This window comes from Scardinius erythrophthalmus (assembly GCF_964197995.2).
Source record: "Scardinius erythrophthalmus genome assembly, chromosome: 20".
Lineage (NCBI taxonomy): Eukaryota > Metazoa > Chordata > Actinopteri > Cypriniformes > Leuciscidae > Scardinius > Scardinius erythrophthalmus.
Window position 1 is genome coordinate 26,635,981 of NC_138240.1, and position 22,456 is coordinate 26,658,436.

Sequence of the window (22,456 nt, forward strand, 5' to 3'; positions counted from 1 at the left end):
TCTGAGTGTTTTCAAACAGTGACGTATGAAACATTGACAATTTAAGTTTGAAGGGAGTAAAGCCTCTGTTTAGGCTATTAAGGAAATGTAATTTTGCCAAAAGAAGAACTTTTATTTTAAATAAATGTTCATTTTAAATCAGCCTACTTCAGTGTGATATGTTACCATATTATCATGCTTAACACTAAGAATTTGAATAATTGTAATGTGATGATCAGATGCAGATATCTAAATCAAAGAATATAGACGGTTTGCGGGCGGATTATTTATTTTTAATAGTGGATTCGGGTGACTCAAAGTGCACCAGATTAATTAATTTATCTTTAAAATGTACAAAATTTTCTCCCGGGGGGGCATGCCCCCGGACCCCCCTAGAGATACCAAGCTCCTCTAACAAAAAAAAAATGTGGGAAACATATTAGGCTATATATGATGATCTACAAAAAATACACAGTTAATTATCTTATTTTAGACCATGTTTACACCTATAAACATGTATATGTGTGTTGCACAACACATGTTACACTTGGCGATCACGGTAGAGATTGATATGGTAGTAGTGGACCATGATGGTCATAGAAGAAGTGAAGGAGCAGTACCCCCCAATTATGGTGGGGTAATTCGCACTCAAACCTGCATGAGTTTATTTCTTCTGTTGAACACAAAATAAGATATTTTAAGAAATTCTGATAACTAGACAATTGACGGCAACCACTGACTTCCATAGTAGGCCATTCTTTTCCTACTATGGAAGTCAATGCTACCATCAACTGTATGACTACCAACATTCTTTAAAATATCTTCTTTTGTGTTCAACAGAAGAAACAAACTCATGCAGGTTTGGAACAACTTGAGGGCGAGTAAGTGATTAATAATTTTTCACAAATAGAAAACAACAGTGAGTAAAATTTTTAAAGCCAATTAGTCATCTTTCAGATTAGCACACTTTGCTCCAGACCGACTTTAAACCTTCTGCCGAGGATGCCGATTTACATGATACATAGAAACTGAAGCTACGTAATTGAGAAATGAAAACTACGGGTAACTTGGGACTTTTCTCACTTAGATCACATATGATACAGAAACATAAAAAAAAAAAAAAAAAAAAAACATTTGAGCATTTTTTCCCCAAACCTTTATTTTGCATCAGGTCATTGAAAAGGCACAATCTTAACATCTATAGGAAATATATTACTGAAATCGATACAAAAATGTTATCATTTTCATATTGAAGTGAGTTAGAAAAATATAAATACTCGTGTTATTTTTAAAATCTCCCTTTTATACTTCGAGTTGATAGTCAAAACTATCATGCTTCCATAATCTCGAACACTGAAAGGGAGATTTTAATAATAACAATAACAATTAGGATAACACTGAATTTATACTGACCATCAGAAGCTAGGCCTACCCAGAGGCAAAGAAAATTGTTCATGCAAATATCACAATGTCACATGAAACCATTATGCACAAACAAGCCAAATTTCCTTTGTTTTTAAGAGAAAACACATATTAGGCTACATACACATGGCCAACTTGAGTAGGCCACAAATTTCATTTATTATTTGACTAGGTTTTGTGTTGTTGTAGTTTCAAATGACACTCAAAACTTCTGAAATCATAGCACATAAAATCTGTAATAATGACACAATCTCATATTCTCTATTCTCATAGGCTCCATAATCAACAATTAACCTACATTAATCACAAAAGGGTCATCATGACGTTAAATGCTTTGTGATTTTGGGAAAAGGGAGGACTTGTTCTTTAGCAATATGTGGTATTTAAGGGAGATTTCTGGCTTGAAAAGACAAACAGGAGGCTACACAATATCAAATAAGATCATCTTTAAAGGTTAAACTGTGAGCTTCTTTGGCATACAAACATCCCTGAATACAATTTTAAAGTTATCCATTTTAAATGTAAGCTAAAGACGGATAATATTATGTGTTGCTTGTGTCATCATGTGAGGGAAATCTAAAAATAGTGACACTACAGTCAGATTCTGGTAGCTTATGGGGGGGGGGGGCAGTCAGTGCGAAGATCTGAATTCGCCTTTGGCTTTTGGTTGGGAGTGTCCATTATTTGCTCTCATGAGAAAAAGTCATTTGAACACTTCTGAAAAACAAAATACCTATTTAAATAATTATTTTTATTGCAAACTCCTTGCTATCCGACAACAAAACTTTGCATATGCTTTAGAAGGAGTACTAACAATTCCTGGGAGATGAATGATTCTTGTTGCTAAACATTTGTAGGATGAACAATGATTGGAAGCAAAAGTGTTTTTTAAAAAAAGTGTGTTGGACGTGATGTGCTTTTAGACTAAAAACAGAGTTTATAAAACCGATTAGGCCATCAATCCTCTGTAAAATACTGATACCGCAAAATTGCATAACGACAACAACAATTACATCAAAAAATTAATACTGATATGTATAATATAAATATGTTATTATTTATAATAAAAAAAATACGTCAAATGCTATTTCCATAACCTGAACCAAGTGCTAAAAAGCCCATGTTACACATGGTACTACAACAGAACATGTATGAACAAACACTTGCCCTTCCTTATCAAATCCCTTAGTAACTCTGGAGTGGCATCTAAAGAAGCTGTCACTTTTTATATAATTTGTCCATCAACATTCATTATCAGTGCATTTGATCAATGGCAGGAATGACCCAATAGAGGGCACTATGAAGCAACGGTTTCCAAATGGTTCCTATTCTCTAAAAAAACGAAATACAATAGCTCATGTTCTGCTGAACAACATCAGAAGAACAAGAACGACATTCCCAGCTCCAATTAACATGGAAGGAATTGTTAGGGATGGATGCTCATCTGTGGCAAGTGTTTGTTTTCTATATTTGTGTCGGACTGATGCCAAGAGCTGCTTATTAGTGCCAGAGAGTTGAATTAACACTGAAATAGTCAAACAATACAAACATAACACTTAATGTACATTCTTACAGACATGTAAATGAAATAGCATGAAAAAAATCAAACGTATATAAAAACAACAACAGACAAAGACACAAAGGGAACAAATTAAGGGAACAAGCACACGGTCCTCCATCCTTATCGATATGCATAGTCAGAAACATAAAGGCCAAAACAGCTGAACTTTAGGTTCATATCCCTTGGCATTTTCGATATTAAAATATTCATTGCATTCAAACAGTTTGTTAGATTAAGTGGTATTACAAGCAAACAAAAGCACACCAAATGATTTTGCATATTTTGGCACACCAACTCCTCCACCAATCTCTTTTTAGAGGAGTCAGGTTTTGCATACACACCCCATCTCTTTCTTCATATATAACTCTTCATATAACCTCTCCTTATTAGCATGCTAAGCATTAGCTTTTTGCATGTTGGACGGTTCCAAGACCACAGAATACTTTTGAAACTTACAAATATAGGCGATTTATCAATAAAGGAGCCAAATGGTTCTCTACCCTGCTAATAAAAACCCTAATTTGAACCAGCTTAAGCTGCAGTGTTGTAGTACTCGTGACTGGACAAGACCGGATGAAGTCAAAACAGAGACCTGGAGAGGGTCTGAACAATTACAGAAACAGTATATGCTTTTCTTTAGGGTGAATGAAGCCTGGATGTTCATCAGTGTCACAAGGACCGGAGTCCAGAGACACAGCAGATATGTCAGATTTGTCGAAGTGTTGTAGTCCTCGAGACCAGCTTTGGTGTCCGAATCAAGAACATATGAAAATATGGAGGCAGACTCATCCAGTCTTAAGTTCTACAACACTACTAAGCTGGTTTATTGGTGTTAGTTGGTTTAGCCTGGCTAAGCTGGTGTTTAGTTGGGAGGAAAAAGTGTCCAAAATTCCATTAAAACCAGCCAACAGACCAACTAAGACCAGCAAACCATTTTAAGCTAGTTTATTCAGCAGGGTTGTGGAGAAAGAAATCCATGCTTTGGCTCTTAGCATACAGGTCACACCTTCAAGAAACCTTCAAAAGTCTTTCAACTCTAACCGCAGCTCATTATTATACAGTTGTCTCGCTCTTCCATACCCTGCTCTTCATACCAACCGAACCCTGTGATTGGTCAGTTCCGCTAGTGTCCAGTTCCAGCACGGATCCCTTTAGTGTTCCATTTGGTGCTGAAACTGTCGACAATGAGGGCGTCGCAGTGACATTTGATGTCACGTTTAGTGGGAACGAGCTCCGCTTCGACTCTCTCTCAGCTGCGGCAGCCATTTTAAGATTGTCTTTGCTAGCGCTACGGCGTTGAGCGTTCTGCTGCATGGCGGCCCTACTTGCTACAGAAGGCAACAGTGGAAAAGGTTTTCTACTTCCGCTACTACCTCCATCACTTCCTTCCGAAGGGCTTGTCACTAGTCCCTCCCCTCTGTGCCGTCCATTGGTCAGAAGGCCGTTCTGGCTCTCTGAATGGCTATTCCGTAGACTTCCATTCTCGCTGGAAGCATGTTTGTGTAGGAGGTGGATGTTTGATTGCTCTGTCCCAGAGGGTCCCAAAGCACCCATGCTACCTCCTCCACCCGCTCTGAGAGCTTTGAGGCGGTAGTGCCCTCTAGCGTCCCCTCTGTGATGGTACTGGGTATTGCCACCCTTGGTTCTACTACAAGCCTTCCTCCTTTGAGGTTGCTGGACGGGCAGTAGAGTGGGCAGCAGGTTGTTGGCCGGTTTGTTGTTCTCCGTGTTTGAGCTTGTGTTGGTATTAGTTCCCGTCGGTGCCCGGGCGGCGTTGTTCACGTTGTCTTGCGTCACTTGGAGGAGGTTGGTGAGTTTGCAAGGCCCAGCGGCAATGCTCGTCGTTCCACTTTGAGTAGATGACGACCTGGCAGAAGAAGAGTAATTGTTAGGGTCCGTCGGTGGGTGGCATCCTACAAAAATTTGGGAGCCCCTTTCTGAGGCACTCTGGACGCCTACAGTGGCAGTGCAGGGATGGGAATAGGCTGGCATGGGTTGGGAGCGACGGTACCCGGGGCAACACCCTAGCCACGCTGCCTGGACATCCAAACGCTTGAAACAGTGATGGAGCACCAAGAAGATCCCTAATCCGGTAGCCGTTCCTCCATACAGGCAGCTGAAGAGTTTCCGCTCTCTATCCACGTGCCAAACGGCCATAGCGCCACAGCACCACAGCCCCAAAAACACAATCTGTGTCGCCACCAGCGCCAAACATTGGACCTTCAAAGAGTACTGGTCCTCCACTATCGTCCCAGCATGCACTGGGCCGACAGAGTCCGTTGAGAGAAGACTGGTGCTGCCACTGAGCGCTGGTTGACTCTCTGGCAAGGTTGAGGGGTCGGAGGCGGAACATGGAGGATCTTTGGACTCCTGGGAGTTTCGGTGCCTCAGGCAGAAAACAGTGCACAGGAAGTAGATCCAGGTCACCAGAATGATCAATCCAGCTGGAATGTAGAAAGCCCCGAAACTGGGTTGCCATATCAACCAGCAGCTGCAGAAAGGTCAAGAGCAGAGAAAAAGGTCAGAGAGGGCAGAGGCGGTAATCAGTCAAATAACAAAAACACAAAGCAAGCTCTGTACAAAAACAGACACTTTTTAAAGAGCCTGTAAAGGAGCGGCCCAGCATGAGTAATAAATCTGCAACAAGTATCAGACAGTTAGAGAAAGAACAGAAGCTAATAAAAAACTAAGAGAATGACCTCAGTTGATTTCATTTTATTATTATATTAAGTGTCACCAGTCTATCTGTAAGACTGCGATGTGACAAAAACACCATAAAACCTGTAATAAAAATATCACACTGTGAAAATAAAATGAAATAATTTTAATTTCAGCGCAGCTAGATCCAGTACTGGATACAATGCTTGAGTTGTGCTGCTGTAAAGATTCTTGATTATGGCAAAACACTGTACTGAAATAGCAAATATTTAGTGTAAGCATTCCACTTTTATTTTATTATTTTTAAACATGACTATTTCATTTATATTTCAAATGATATATAGATGTGTTTTGTCCTATATCTCAAGAATCAGTGTATTAATCTTAGCACTAGGTAGGCCGTTTATGATATAAACATCTAAAACTAGACGTGAGCAAACACATTTTCCTAATGTTTATAAACACAGTACTCACTAAGGAATGTTGTCTCCATAGTTATTGATGTTTACAGCTGCAGTAATACCACATATGATGAGTGGGACACCGCCAGCTATCAAATAAAACCTGCCAAGAGAAACAGAGATAAAGAAAAGAAGACTGTTAGGGGCCATTTTGCAAATGCTAACCATGGAAAAATAACTAATCATAAAAAAAAAACTTAAATTTAAGAAATATTTTTTAAATGAGGGACAATATCTTTCATTGACTGTTCTGTTTTCAAAGCATCATGCACATATTAAAAAAATAATAATAATATACATATATACATATGTGCATGACGCTCATGATCTTTATAAGCGTAAGACTGTCAGTGAGCACAAAGACCAGCTGATTTTGTTCCTTAAATTAACTTGAAGGGATAGGGCACCCAAAAATACAATTCTATCATCATTTACTCACCCTCATGTTGTTCCAAACCTGTATGAATTTCTCTCTTCTGCTGAACACAAAAGAATATATTTTAAAGAATGTCTGTTACCAATTGATGGTCCTTATATACTTCCATAGTATTTTTATTTATTTTTTCATACTATGGAAGTCAATGGGGTCCATCAACTGTCTGGTTACCCACATTCTTCAAAATATCTTCTTTTGTGTTCAGCAGAAGAAAGAAATTTGGTTACACTTTATTTTAAGGTGACGTAGTTAAATTGTATTTACTCAAATAAGTACTGAGTAATATTAATTAACTACGTGTACTTACTGTAGAGTTACGGTTAGGGTTTGGTTTAGGGTTAGTTACTTGTAATTATGCATCATTTACTGTTATTACTATAGTAAGTACATGTAGTAACGTGTAACTACATACAGGTACAGAAGAATTTTGGGTGAACTATCCCTTTAATAATCAGATACAAAAAGTTGCTAAAAAAAATACATAATGGACATACAGTAACACTGCTGTCTGTTGTATTTGCTACAGATGTTCCCTTTGCTTGCCGTAAAAGAAATTTGTGTGGTCTATACATTAGGTTAGTTCTGTGACACTGTCTGTCAATGAAGAGCTGAGTCTGGGCTCCAGACAGTGAAGGAGGGAGAGGAAAAATAACAAGATTTGTCCCAGGAGGCAGGCGTGGGATCTGGCCAGACCTCCCTAGGGGATGTGGAGAGCATGGAGGTCTGGGGTAAAAACAGAGAACACAGACTAGAGAGAATTAATATATTTGCATGCATGTCTTTGAGGACATGTGAACGTTAGCCTTAACTAGTCCTTCCGCTCATTTGATTTACAACTGTCCACTTTAATCTTTTCCCATTCCCCCCATTTGCGCTCTCCTTCCTCTGTCTGACTCTCCAGAACAGCAGATGGGAATCAGCTTTTATCTGGACAATGATGGTCTTTGATTAGGCAGTTTTTTTTACATCATGGTGGTCCATTCAGTTGCTCTCAAATGCCCATTTTCCTCCTGTACATGCTTATCAATAGTTTCTTCTCAGGAAGTGCTCATTCATTATGACGTTTGCACATAAAACTGCCATTGTTTTATGACCAATTTGAGAAATGACAATTACTCTGAATACTGCAAGAGCTCCGATGGAACCCATACATTTCCTTTGATGATGATGACAGGAAGGAACTTTTAATGTTATCATCTTATGTTATGTTCATACTGATACAACAGCAGTTATTCAAGAGGCTTTTGAACAGTAATTGTTTCTTAGAATGAACGTTGAATGTAAAAGAGATATTTGCAGGGCTTGTCTGTTGTATAAAACTCAAGCATTTAGACAGCAGGTACAAGGGATTCTGTTGTGTGTCAAGATCCCATCCCTCCGCTGAATCCTACCCACTTTCCTCAATACCTGATCAAAACGTAGGGCCAGATTTACTAACAGCTTGCAAACCCTCTTTTAGCGTTAAAAACTCCTGTCATGATTTACTAATTGCATATGCATTGGTAGGAGTTTCCCTTTCAGACACAAAATTCATGGGAGGAGAGTAGTTAAATGAATCATATAAGGTGATTTAGTAAGGTTTGCGCTAGTCCATTTACTGGTATTTGTGCCATTATTTACCGCCCAAAAAAGTGTCTTAAACCAAAACGTCTTTCCACTCCCATCTGTGCTTTTTTTTATGGGATTGCTCTTGCACTCTAATTCCCCCTGTTTAGTAAATCTGGCCTGTAGTGTGTTAGTAGGATGTATATCTAATAAAAAGAGCTTTTTTAACCACTTAGAACTATGCCGAACTAGTATTCTAAGCTGTTACCTTGCTAATCGAGGATTAACTGAAAACACAAAGAAAGGGAAATGTTTAATTTGACCAATTTTAGCTTTAATAATGTGATATGTAATGGAAAAACATTAATGAACATACACTACCATGACCATAATGGCATTTCTAATGTTAAATTTGTAAATTTAAAAGATTAATATTTCAAATTAATGCTTTTCTTTTGAACTTTCTATCATACAAATCCTGAAAATTAAAATGCATCACGGTTTCTAGAAAAATTGTGAGCAGTTTTCACATTGATAATAATAAGAAATGTTTCTTGAACACTAAATCATCATATTAGGATGATTTCTAAAGGATCATGTAACACTGAAGACTTTGAAAATTCAGCATTGGCATCACAGTTATAAATGAAACTTTAAAATGTATTTAATAGTTATTTTAAATTGTAAATATATTTCACAATATTACTGTTTTTGATCAAAACAATGCAGCCATGAAGCCATCCTAGGTGTACAGTATATGGCATTCTTCTTTCAGACGAATACAATCGGAGTCCACAACGTAATGATGGCAATTGACGCCTCTCGCGGTTCAAACAAACAGGACTGGTCATCCGCGTTCGTCTTACATTGTGCGTCAAGTTCAAGTGTTACTCTTTTGCAGTAAATCGATGCATACGGTAATCTGCCGGAAGCTAGATATTTTAGTCAATAAAGTTTTAAATATGGATATTTTTCTTACACGAATGCATTGCTTCACTTCAGAAGGCCTTTATTAACCCCCAGAAACATGTGTAGCACTTTAATCATGAATAGATGCGCTTTGATGGACTTCCAAAGACACACATCCATTCACTCCCATTATAAAGCTTGGAGGAGTCAGGACAACTCTGATTGTATTCGTCTGAAAGAAGAATGTCATGCACCTAGGATGGCTTCAGGGTGAGTAAATCATGGGGTAATTTTCACTTTTGGGTGAACTATCCCTTTAAGAATGTTAATTCTGACACCAGTTGTGTTTGTTAAAAGGAGCTAATTCAGCCTAGAATGATCTCATGGGTGGTTGGACAAAAACACTGACATTTCCGATTTGAATAGCAATAAAAAGTCCAATTTGCACCTTTAAATGCTAAAATTCCCCTCATGTAAAACAATTACAGTCCATGTGGGCCTATTGATTGGTTTACAAAGAATTTTTGTTCAACATGGGTTTTATGGGCACTGAGGCTAGATTATAGAGAGAAATAAAAAACAGATATCTGTTTTGTGAGTTTGAGTGTGCTTGTAAAAGATAATTTATGGAAAACAAGCCGGTTATTATTCATCTAATGCTCCCAACCCTCCATGATGACTTCACTGACCTGAGCATGGGCCGCTGGGTTGGTTGTACAGCAGTCTCGCCTTCTACTTGTTGTGGAGTCCTCAATAAAGCTTCTTTATATATTACCCTGGCGCTAACACCGATCCATAACAAAGTGGACAGAGAAGAGTAGTGAAGAACAATCCCCACCTGACACAAACATACACATACATGAGTAACACAAGTAAAGTAACAAGATGTTAGCGCATAGAAAAAAAGATACATTTTTAAGATAATATATTACTAAGGCCGTGACACACTTAAGGCTGTGCTTGAACACACCAAAACGACTACAATCAACTGTCAATTAGCATGTTCGTTCTGCGCCTGGTATAAGGAAATAACCGTCTATATCAGCAGGTACCAATAGTTCATATTTGTCATTCAAAAAGGGGAACTGAAACTAGGACTGCAGATATACCATTACCATTTTGAATATCAATCATGCTGATCAGTTTCTTCATTCTAGGCGACTCATGCTGTTTCAATATTCATGCATTGGAATGGTAGGGTAAGATGTCTGTGCCGTCTTGACTTCTTTGTTCACTTTCATCACTTTAGCTTTTATTCTGATTCGCTAAGCTAAACAGCCAATCAGAGTTCTCTCTCTCACCGATTCAACATGCTAAATCGGCCAAAATACCCGCAATGATGTCCAACTAGGGCAGACGGTGTGGAACACGCCACAAAACCTGGGCTGATCAACGCTCAATGACAGCCCGGCGGCTTGGTGTGTCAGGGCCTTTAGAAGAAAAGATTCTATATAGAACCTTAAAGGGTTCTGCCAGGCGCTTCATATATAGAACATTTTAGGGGTTCCCATCATGGGATAATTTTATTGATTTAGCTTTAATTAATTCTGTTTTAATTCATTTTTAACGTTAAGCTCATAAACTTACTTAAAGGGTTAGTTCACCCAAAAATGAAAATTCTGTCAGTAATTACTCACCCTCATGTTGTTCCAACCGCGTAAGACCTTCGTTCATCTTCGGAACATAAATTAAGATATTTTTGATTAAATCTGAGAGTTGTCTAACTCCTCCATAGGCTTTCAGAGGGACCGAAACTTGCTGGCCCAGAAAAGTTATTAAAGAGATCGTTAATATAGTCCAAGTAACTCCAGTGGCTCAATCTTAAGTTTATCAAGCGACGAGAATACTTTTTGTGCGCTAAAAAAAAAATAAAAATAACGACTTTATTCCACTTTTCATTTCCTTCTCTCTGGGCCTCTAGTTGGTTCACGTAGTGTTTTTGCGTAGCGCGTCTGTGTTACACGTCACCACGTAGGCTCACAATTGGCCGAAGCGGGTCATGTGTGTGATGCGTGATGACGTGCAACACAGACGCGCAGCGCAAAAACACTACGAGGCCCAGAGAGAAGGAAATGAATAGTGGAATAAAGTCGTTATTTTTGTTTGTTTTTGCGCACAAAAAGTATTCTCGTCGCTTGATATACTTAGGATTAAGCAATTGTAGTCACTTGGACTATATTAACGATCTCTTTAATAACTTTTCTGGGCCAGCAAGTTTCGGTCCCTCTGAAAGCCTATGGAGGAGTGAAACAACTCTCAGATTTAATCAAAAATATCTTAATTTGTGTTCCGAAGATGATCGAAGGTCTTACGCGGTTGGAACAACATGAGGGTGAGTAATTACTGACAGAATTTTCATTTTTGGGTGAACTAACCCTTTAATAATAATAATTAAAAAAAATGTAAATAGCCTGTTAACATTAAAGCAATATGCAATCTTTTAAGACATTTCATCTCATATAGGGTCAAGAACCCAAGAAAGTTCTATATAGAAACTCCTTTTTTTCTAAGAGTGTACAATGCCACATAAAAGCTAATCATTTTGTTTTTGAATGTTTATGTTCCTTTTTACTGTAAATAAAGCTTACTATTTTAAAAGTCATTTTTCTTTACTGTTTTGTGCATTTTTGCACTGTAAACTGTAAATCACTCGCACTGAATCTCCACAATATCACCTCAATCTCTTGTTTGTCAGTTGCATTTGTGACTCAAAAGCTTGTTCACTTCTTATGTGTTTGTGAAGTGGCCTTGAAAAAGCTGTAGGAAAAGTCGCCTAATAAAATAAAACGTTATTATGTAAGAGAAATGGAAACTTACTGCCTGGCATACAATTGGGTAGCCGGTCAGAGTGATGCCTCCAGCAAATACTGCAGACGTCATCGCGATGTGGAAACTAGTGTTCAGGAGGGTGTGCCAACTCTTCCTCGTGATTCTGATAGAGCTGATGGCAAAGAAAGCATCTGTTATGTCCACTTTTAATGAACAGGTTTGGCTATTCCAGTAATAACAAATCAGATAGCAACATTATAGAGAATTGTGTGCTTACTACCGTGTGGCAACAGTTTTTGGGTGTGTTCATTTTGAACAAGGTGAGAGAAATACCTGTGATGCAGTATATAGGTGATGATGATGGTGAAGAGACACAGGAGTAGCACTGCAGTGCAGGTGTAGATCACTGGATGGAGCACTTCCACTGGAACTGAAGGTGAACCTGGGAAATCTGGCATCTCCTGAAATATTGACCAATATTGATATTGATAAATATTGAGGAAATGGTGAGAATATTTTCAAACATTCAACCCTTGAACTTTATTGCCTATCTACACCTCTAGGACTCTCAAAAAAGTGTGAGAAATTCCACATTATCTGTCTGTCATCTGCCATCCTTCCATTCATTCATCCATCCATCCATCCATCCATCCATCCAGTGATTTATAGGGATACAATTGGTAATAGCCATTTAAATACAGCATTTTTTTCTGCAACAATGTAGATGTAGTTACTAATAACTATAAAGTATGCATAATTACATGCAACTAACTCTAAATCAAACCCTAATACTAAACCTAACCCTAAAGTAATATAACTAATTAATATAACTCATATAATTACACTATAACAAGAACACCTTACAATCATCATAAAAAAGTTTCAGAGAAATTGCTCTGATGTCATTCCTGTGAATCATGGGTTCTTCAGTGCCAAGCAAACCGATCTATCAAATATTATTCATACCGTTTTCTCAATAACACCCAATAGGACTTAGCTGAACATTAAAATCCTTTGACGCAGGATGAAGAAATGTAGGTTGCACATGTTTACAGTACGTGTACTTATGGGTACTTACAGTGTACTTACCTAAGAAAGTACTCAGTTATGTAAGGTAACTACATGGGTTAAGGTTACAGTAGGTTTAGGGGTAGGTTCAGGGTTAGTACCTAGTTATTACCCAGTTATTGCAATTACTATAATAAGTACAAAGAATGTACATAGGGAACAGGACTGTAAAATTGTGCTATCGAAATGTAGTGTAAAGTATCCGTTTGTAATGGGAGATCTGTCCTTCCTAGGTAAAGAATGGTCTATATCTCTCTAGTAAGGGTGGGGAAATTAGGGGAGCTAATTTGCTTTATAAGACTTTCTATAACAGGGCTATTAATCAATGAGCTGACATACTTAGCACTTGGTTACTATTTACACAACAGAGTAATAATAAAATTGACATATTTCAGATTTTTCATTTCATTGTATTGGTGTCTCTGTTTCAAGCTGCCTCTGTCACGGCTGAATGAACGAGAGACGAGGATTCAAATGCAGAGGAGATTTATTCCACACAAACAGATAGGATACAAACTCAAGACACAACTAGCCAGCGGGAAGGAACATCAGGAACAGGTAACTCAGACAACGAACCAGCACAGGACTACAAACACAAGGAAGCTAAATAGGGGAACAAACAAAGGAGGGTAATGAGACTAACAGGTGGGATAAATTAACCAATAATCAAATAACAAGCTGGGAGGGGCTAGACAATAGACACGAGCACATGGCCCAACATAACAAACACCCATGTGCAGCACAAGACAGGACAGGCATGTGACATTACCCCCTCCCTACGGAGCGGCTACCAGACGCTCCATAAGACCAGGGCGGGACGGGAGGGACAGACCAGGGCGGGACGGGAGGGACAGACCAGGGCGGGACGGGAGGGACAGACCAGGGCGGGACAGGGGAAAAAAAATGTCTGGGACACCAGAGTGGTCCACAGGGTTCAGGAGGCCAGGACAGGGCAGGCTGTGCAAACGGCCAGGGTGGAGACTTTCCTTCGGGCGGCCAGGGCGGAGACTTTCCCTCGGGCGGCCAGGGCGGAGACTTTCCCTCGGGCGGCCAGGGCGGAGACTTTCCCTCGGGCGGCCAGGGCGGAGACGGCAGTTCATCGGGCGGCCAGGGCGGAGGCGGCAGTTCATCGGGCGGCCAGGACGGAGACTTTCCCTCGGGCGGCCAGGGCGGAGACGGCAGTTCATCGGGCGGCCAGGGCGGAGACGGAAGTTCATCGGGCGGCCAGGGCGGAGACTTTCCCTCAGGCGGCCAGGGCGGAGACTTTCCCTCGGGCGGCCAGGGCGGAGACGGCAGTTCATCGGGCGGCCACGGCGGAGACGAACCCTCGGGAGACCAGGAAGTAGACGACCCTTCAAGCGACCATGGCACAGGAACCGACCCCAACTCAGGAACAGGAACCGACACCGGCTCAGGAACTGGCACCGACACCACCAGCTCAGGAACTGGCACCACTGGAACTGGCCCTGGAACTGGCACCACCGGCTCAGGAACTGGCACCGACACCCCCGGCTCAGGAACTGGCACTGACACCACCGGCTCAGGAACTGGAACCACCGGAACTGACAGTGGAACTGGCACCACCGGAACTGGCACTGGAACTGGCACCAACGGCTCAGGGACTGGAACTGGCACTGGAACTGGTACCACCGGCTCAGGCACTGGAACTGGCACCACTGGAACTGGCACTGGCACCACCGGCTCAGGCACTGGAACTGGCACTGGAACTGGTACCACCGGCTCAGGCACTGGAACTGGCACCACTGGAACTGGCACTGGAACTGGTACCACCGGCTCAGGCACTGGAACTGGAACCACCGGCTCAGGCACTGGAACTGGCACCACTGGAACTGGCACCACCGGCTCGGGCACTGGAACTGGCCCCTCTGGCTCGGGCACTGGAACTGGCACCACCGGCTCGGGAACTGGCACCACCGGCTCAGGAACAGACACCACCGGCCCAGGAACAGACACCACCGGTCCAAGTGTGTGCGTAGCCCACACACACCACATGGCTGTGGCCATAATGGCTAGTGTCGCGGTCACTAAGGGCTCAGGAACAGACACCTCCGGTTCAGGAACAGGCACCACCGGCACAGAAACAGACACAAGCACAGACACTGGCTCCGGCTCAGGAACAGACACTGGCTCCGGCTCAGGAACAGACACTGGCTCCGGCTCAGGAACAGACACTGGCTCCGGCTCAGGAACAGACACTGGCTCCGGCTCAGGAACAGACACTGGCTCCGGCTCAGGAACAGACACTGGCTCCGGCTCAGGAACAGACACTGGCTCCGGCTCAGGAACAGACACTGGCTCCGGCTCCGGAACAGACACTGGAGGTTTGAAGGGCGTCTCCAGGATCCGAGCTAAACGCTCTAAATAGCCGATCAGTGCCCCCCCGGCCATGAGAATGGGCATCTCCCGATCTATCTCCGACTGGGCAGACGTGGCTTGAACCATCTCTGGCTGGGCAGATGTGACCTGAACGGTCTCTGGCTGGGCAGACGGGACGTGAACAGTCTCTGGCTCGGCAGACGTGACGTGAGCAGTCTCTGACTGGGCAGACTGGACGTGAACAGGCTCGGCGGCGGCCATCTTGTCCGAAGACACAGGCTCGGCAGGCGTGACGTGAACACTCTCGGTGGCGGCCATCTTGTCAGGGGACACAGGCTCGGCAGACGTGACGTGAACACTCGCGGCGACGGCCATCTTGTCCGAAGACACAGGCTCGGCAGGCGTGACGTGAACAGGCTCGGCGGCGGCCATCTTGTCCGAAGACACAGGCTCGGCAGGCGTGACGTGAACAGTCTCTGTTGCGGCCATCTTGTCTGAAGACACAGGCCCGGCAGACGTGACGTGAACAGGCTCGGCGGCGGCCATCTTGTCCGAAGACACAGGCTCGGCAGGCATGACGTGAACAGGCTCGGTGGCGGCCATCTTGTCCGAAGACACAGGCTCGACAGGCACCACCGGAACTGGGACCACCGGAACTGGGACCACCGGAACAGTTACGGAGGGAGCCTTTCTCCTCCTCCTATGTTTCGGGACCACCGGAACTGGGATCACCGGAACTGGGACCACCGGAACTGGGACCACCGGAACTGGGACCACCGGAACTGGGACCACTGGATTCGGGACCACCGGAACAGTTACAGAAGGAGTCTTTTCCCTCCTCCTGTGTTTCGGGACCACCGGAACTGGGACCACCGAAACTGGGACCACCGGAGTTGGGACCACCGGAACAGGCATGGAGGAAGTCTTTCTCCTCCTCCTCCGTCTCGGGATCAGTGGTGAAGGCTCTCCTTTCCGCTGATCGTCATCGGCCATGGTCCTCTCCTCCTCCCAAGTCCTTTGAGCGCATCTGGCGAAGTACTCAAATAAGGAGATTGAAGATCCCTTCTCCTCTCCCTGAGGAAAAACCTCACTCCGCTGAATCCACATATTGGCTGGTTCGTTCTGTCACGGCTGAATGAACGAGAGACGAGGATTCAAATGCAGAGGAGATTTATTCCACACAAACAGATAGGATACAAACTCAAGACACAACTAGCCAGCGGGAAGGAACATCAGGAACAGGTAACTCAGACAACGAACCAGCACAGGACTACAAACACAAGGAAGCTAAATAGGGGAACAAACAATGGAGGGTAATGAGACTAACAGGTGGGATAAATTAACCAATAATCAAATAACAAGCTGGGAGGGGCTAGACAATAGACACGAGCACATGGCCCAACATAACAAACACCCATGTGCAGCACAAGACAGGACAGGCATGTGACAGCCTCGCTGTCTACTTCCTACATTTCTACGCAACATCACATCACACAACATTATCAAACCTCATAGTTGAGTGATTTGAAATGCTCTACATAAAAAGCAAGCAACCCAATGTATCACTCATTCAGTGCTTTGACAGGAAGACTGATAACAGTTGAGTTTGGTGTTAGCATATTAAGTTAGTGACACATAAAAATATATGGAAAACACAAATATTGGGTAATATAATCCGTATTTAAATTGATAGAACAATTTTATTGATACTTTTCAGTACTGAATGAAATATTAAAATATCAAGTGTAACTGGCCCTTTTCATATTTCCAAAGTTCTCAGAAGCAAAAGAAATCATAGTTGGGTAAACTTCTATAGTGGTGAATGGGAGACAACAGGAAATATAATTTTTGTATTCCCATTTGCTCCAATGGCAAAAGAAAAAAATAGAGAGATTGATTACAGCAGGAAAAAGAGAATTATCCCTCGAGGCAGTGTTAATTTATCTTTTTTTCTTTACTGCCAAGATAAGATAACGCAAAGCGTTATACATTTATATACAATTTCTACAAATTAACTGTGGAAACGCTTCATCACATTCTGCGAAAAGGGTCCATTGTCCTTTCTTTTGCTTTGTTGGACATCTTGGAATTATTTTTTACAGAACTGCATTCTGAAATGCATTCTGGGATCCTCCATGAAGGATAAGAGATCCTGGCCCAAAACAATGTATCTTAAGAGGCAGAAAAATTACAATACCTACTCTTTGGGTGCAGCCTATAGTACTACTACATATATACGCTATATATTTTATTTGGAACAGCCTAGGAATATTAGTATTTTATAAAGGTGTCCCAATGTTACCTGTAGTACAGCATAATTGCTCAGCACAGAGCAGCGCAGTGTAGAGGTGGACGCATCGCTATGGGCCAGCTGACAGCCATCTAGACTCCAACTCCCATGATGCTCCAGCGCCTGCAATCTCCAATGGGCAGCAACAGGGTAATTTCCAGGTGAAGTGTGTCGTAGAGACACAATAATGGGATCGGACTGATTCCACATGCTGCATCCATCTGAAAGGAAGGGAAAGTTGTTTCTGAGATGCATGGATTTACTAAACTGAATTGTATATTTTAAAGTCCAAGGATGAATTATGTTAGTCTTCTCCCAAAATGCCTGTACTACATCAGTATACAACCAAATACTCAGAACATTGTAAAAATTTTATGAATATTTCGAATCCCTTGAATGTTTGAGGTGAAGGCAACGCACCAAGGCCAACATAGATAACTGGCGTGTTGACTCCACGTCTGCGGGCAAGGTCCGAAGGTCCGGTAAAATTGCTGGTATATGGGAAGAATCTTCCATTGCGGAATGCCACAAACTGCAACTTACAGTCAGGAGGAGCATTCGGCGGAAAAAGAGAGGCAGGGAGTGACACTGAAGCGAGAGCCACTGCATTCTAGAAAGAGAGAGAGAGAAAAAATACAATGTGAGGGCAAGGCAGAGGACTTTATTAAAGCAAAATGGCACTTGAGGCATTGCGTTCCAGTCATTTTACCATGGTTAAGTGACTTACTTTTAGATTTATAAAACAGTAGCAAGTAGCAACATGATAGACAACAATGATTATGACAATAAACAATTCTTCCCTTGTAAAAAAAAAAAACTTTAGCAAACTTTTAAAAAGGGTACTTGGATATAATACACTTTATAAGAATATACTTAGATGTGTTTTTTCGGAAGCTAAATTGCATGTTATTTTGGCATTACAGGAAATTGAATTTCTATTTATATATGCAATTGAACTTAAGAGGGCTTTTTTTAACCACTTAAGTAGGTTGATATGTAATTTCATAATTACCCCTAAATGTTTGTAATTGCACATTTGTAATGATGAAGTTGCAATTTAGTACATTTAAAATATATCAATTTACATGTGTAGTTACATGTATAATACAGGTAAATGTATAATCAAGTGCTTTACATAGGTTTAGTATGTTAGTCAACACATAAATATAAGTGTACTTCTGTAAAGCATGACTAAAGATTATTTAAAAAACAATGATTAAAATATGTCCTTTAAAGAACATCTTTTAAGTGTCTTAAGTAACATGCTCATGAAAGTGTACTCTCTTTAAGTACACTTAAGTGGCCTTTAATTTCAATAATATATTATCTGAAAGTACAGATTTGAAGAACACTGCAATACAATTAAGCACACTTCTTTTTCACAACGGTATAATAAGTCTGTCAGCTCAAATAGTGCATAAAGTAAGTATATTCCACAGACATACTGGATAAATATACTAGGTCTACACACAAAACTCAAAACAAACGTGCAAAAGTGACAAACCTTGAGATGGAAAGCGTTCAGCGAGGTGTTATGTGTTCCTGTGGTGCAGCGAAATCGCAGTTGCTGCTCAAGGGAAAATTCATTCCCATCATGCACCTGGCTCCCTCCTGCCCCCTCTCGTCTCAGATAGACCGTGCAGCTCATGCCAGTAAAATGAGCAGGGCGAATCATGTGAGCCTCCATCACAATGTTACGAGAATTCTAAGAAGTAGAAATATGCTTTAGTGCTCAAGAATCCTTTCTTAAAGGGATAGTTCACCCAAAAATGAAAATGACTCCATGATTTACTCACCCTCAAGCCACCCTAGGTGTATATGACATTCTTCTTTCAGACGAAAACAATCGCAGTTATATTAAAAAATGTCATGGCTCTTCCAAGCTTTATAATGGGAGTGAATGGCCTGTTTCTGTTTTGAAGTCCATCAAAGCGCATCCATCCATGATATAAGTGCTCCCCACGTCTCCGGGGGTTAATAAAAGCCTTCTGAAGTTAAGCGATGCGTTCGTGTAAGAAAAATATCCATATTTAAAACTTTATAGACTAAAATAACTAGCTTCCGGAAGACGGCCTACGCAAGTCGACTTACGCCAAAAGAGTAACACTTGACGATGTATGACGTAGGATCCAGAAGTAGTGTAAGCTTTGACGCCTCTCACGGTTCAAACAAACAGGACTGGGCAACAAACTCAAGCTCCTCTGACACTGCTCTTTAAAAATTCTCATTTTAGACTTCTAATTCGTGACTTGTGTTTTGTTTTGCTCTATCCTCTGCGCTTCCGCGTTCATCAATGCATCATGCGTCAGGTCAGAGGTCACTCTTTCGCCGTAAATCGATGCGTACGGCCGTCTGCCGGAAGTTACCTATTTTAGTTGATAAAGTTTTAAATATGGATATTTTTCTTACACAAACTGATCGTTTCGCCTCAGAAGGCCATTATTAACCCCCCGGAGCTGTGTGGAGCACTTTTATCATGAGTGGATGCACTTTTGTGGACTTCAAAACAGAAACCGGCCATTCACTGCCATTATAAAGCTTGGAAGAACCAGGACATTTTTTCATATAACTCCGATACATATACACCTAGGGCTTGAGGGTGAGTAAATAATGGGGTAATTTTCATTTTTGGGTGAACTGTACCTTTAATATTATCAATGTTGAAAACAGTTGTATTGCTTAATTTTTTTGGAAACCATGATGCATTTTTTCAGGATTCTTTGATGAATAGAAAGTTCAAAAAACAATCTTAGTTGAAATAGTAATAATATGAAGCTGACATACTTTGGAAAGGTCCTGTGCGTGCGAGTGCAGCTGAGGCCAGGCGAGGGTCTCCAGTGTGTGGACGACTGAACTACAGGCTCTTTCCTCTCTCTGGGCCCGAGCCAGGATCTGGTCATCAACCTGCATCAGGTTACTGCCCATTTCAACCAGCACATCAGACAGCTGGGACGAAGGAGCGCATGCGTATGTAAGGTCACAAACACAAGTTGCAATATATACACTGCTGAATACCATCTTCTACTAACCTCACGCAGTTCTGTTACATAGTCTGTGAATTTGTGCATCATCTGAGCCACATAAAGAACATCCACAGTGTCAGTAAAACCGGCGGCCTCCAGAGTGTATGATCGCACCTGGTGTGCCAGAGTCACAGCGTTTGAGGAGTTGATGGGCATCTGAGTGACAAGGACAGAATTAACAAGAAAAGTATTTCATTATTTGACAGCAGATAATCATTGTATGGTTATGTCTATTACTGGAGACACATTAATTCTTGATGAGCTTGACTGCTGCTAGCAAATGGGTAATAAAAACAATACTGAGCCAGTCTCAAAACTATATTTCAACTTTTCACTCAACTTGTTCTGCTGACAATAGAATTTAAAATTGTATATATAAAATTTATTAATTTAGAATAGCTAAACTGAAACTTGTTTCACAGTACGACTGGGACATAACTGGCACTTGTAAAAAGAAAATAAGTCTGCTTAATTGTATTTAATGTGCACTTGTAGTGTACTTCAAATCTTATAAGTATACATTTTAAAACACTGTAGTTGCAGATAATATAATATAAATGAAATAAAAGGCCACTTATGTCTGCTACAGTACATTTCTTAACACTTAACTACATTTAAAAAGTACACTTAATGTCAAATTAAAAGTTTTACATTAAATGATAATCTTTTGTCATGCTTTAAAGTACACTTATTCTGAAGTGTTGACTAACATACTAAAGCACATACAGTCTTTGATTATAATTGTAACTGTAGCGTGTCATTCAATATTACATTTAAAACTAATATATTATAAATGAAATAAATTGCAATTTCATCATTACAAATGTGTAATTACAAATACATTTTAATTCATGACATACAAGTTTCAATAGTAATGACATAAAAGTATATTTTAGTTTACCATAAATGCTTGTCAGTACATTTGGCAGTACACTTTAACCATATTTCAAAAACAACAGAAATAATTATGAAAACATACTTTTGTTACTTCCTACTTAAGTGGTCAAAAAGCACTCTAAAGTTCAACTGACTGCATTTAGTATACATTTTAACAATAATGTATTCTTAAAACATTTTTGAAAACAGTTTGCTTTTATGGACATTCCTGTAAATTATATTGTTTCTGTGATAAATATTCTTTTTAAAAGTATGCTAGTGTACTTTTTCACAAGGGGAAGTTTTAATGGATTTTCATATTAGTAATTTGTCTAACATTTGAATAAATATTTATTTTAAAATACAAGACTCTGCACTAACCAGTATGAAGGTATGTAGGACCCGTGTGATGTCATTAGTATAGAGGCACTGAGAGTAGTCTCCCTCCTCCCAGCGTCCAGAGCGGTCACAGTTTCGTGAAGCCTTCTTCTGCTCCACACCGCCTCCTATAGTTAAGGAGGGGTAGCGCAGATGCAGACAGTACTGATAGGAGGTGATGCCAGCTAGAGTTCTAGGCCACCTGAAGCCAAAAAGGGGACAGTTGACATTTTGCCACTGAGCGTTATTAAGACACAGGTAAAGCTGTAGGACACCTCCCTCACCTGAACTCCCCTCGGTTGTTGGTCACTCTCTGCTCCGGACAGAAGGAGGCGCTGTTCTCCAGCACCACTATCTCAACACTGCGTGAGGTGTTCCCACGGCCCGTGGACACCACACACTCCCACTCACCACTCGCTTCAACGTGGACATTTGACAGGATCAGCTCACTAAAAGATCAACATAATGATCTGCTGTTACTTAAGTGTACTGTATATAAGATTTTTTTTTTTACTCATGAACTTAATGTAATCCTCTATCCTTTTCAGTTATATGGCATTCGGTACTATTGTTGTAATTATTATTATTTTTTCCCATTTCATTCCAATTTTCTTTAGTTAACATATTCTGTTCACTTCATATTCCTTTTAGATATCTTGGTCCATCACATTTCTTTTAGTCAGACTCTTCTCTTCACCTGCACATTCACCCTTACTGTATTTTTGCTCATTCCCTTTACACTTC

General features: G+C 41.0%; 1 protein-coding gene across 1 annotated transcript in view; it reads right to left on the minus strand.

Annotated features, from left to right (window-relative positions):
- Positions 1 to 1,132: 1,132 nt before the first annotated feature.
- adgra2 (adhesion G protein-coupled receptor A2) overlaps positions 1,133 to 22,456 on the minus strand; it is a 96,327-nt gene continuing 75,003 nt past the window's right edge. The window contains exons 8-19 of the mRNA XM_081349342.1: positions 21,997 to 22,161; positions 21,716 to 21,914; positions 20,465 to 20,614; positions 20,220 to 20,381; positions 18,940 to 19,140; positions 17,856 to 18,045; positions 17,448 to 17,656; positions 12,074 to 12,201; positions 11,789 to 11,912; positions 9,661 to 9,809; positions 6,095 to 6,184; positions 1,133 to 5,453 (exon numbers count right to left, since the gene is read on the minus strand). Coding sequence (XP_081205468.1) covers positions 4,016 to 5,453; positions 6,095 to 6,184; positions 9,661 to 9,809; positions 11,789 to 11,912; positions 12,074 to 12,201; positions 17,448 to 17,656; positions 17,856 to 18,045; positions 18,940 to 19,140; positions 20,220 to 20,381; positions 20,465 to 20,614; positions 21,716 to 21,914; positions 21,997 to 22,161 — 3,205 coding nt within the window. The 3' untranslated portion in view covers positions 1,133 to 4,015. The remainder of the gene's footprint in view (positions 5,454 to 6,094; positions 6,185 to 9,660; positions 9,810 to 11,788; positions 11,913 to 12,073; positions 12,202 to 17,447; positions 17,657 to 17,855; positions 18,046 to 18,939; positions 19,141 to 20,219; positions 20,382 to 20,464; positions 20,615 to 21,715; positions 21,915 to 21,996; positions 22,162 to 22,456) is intronic.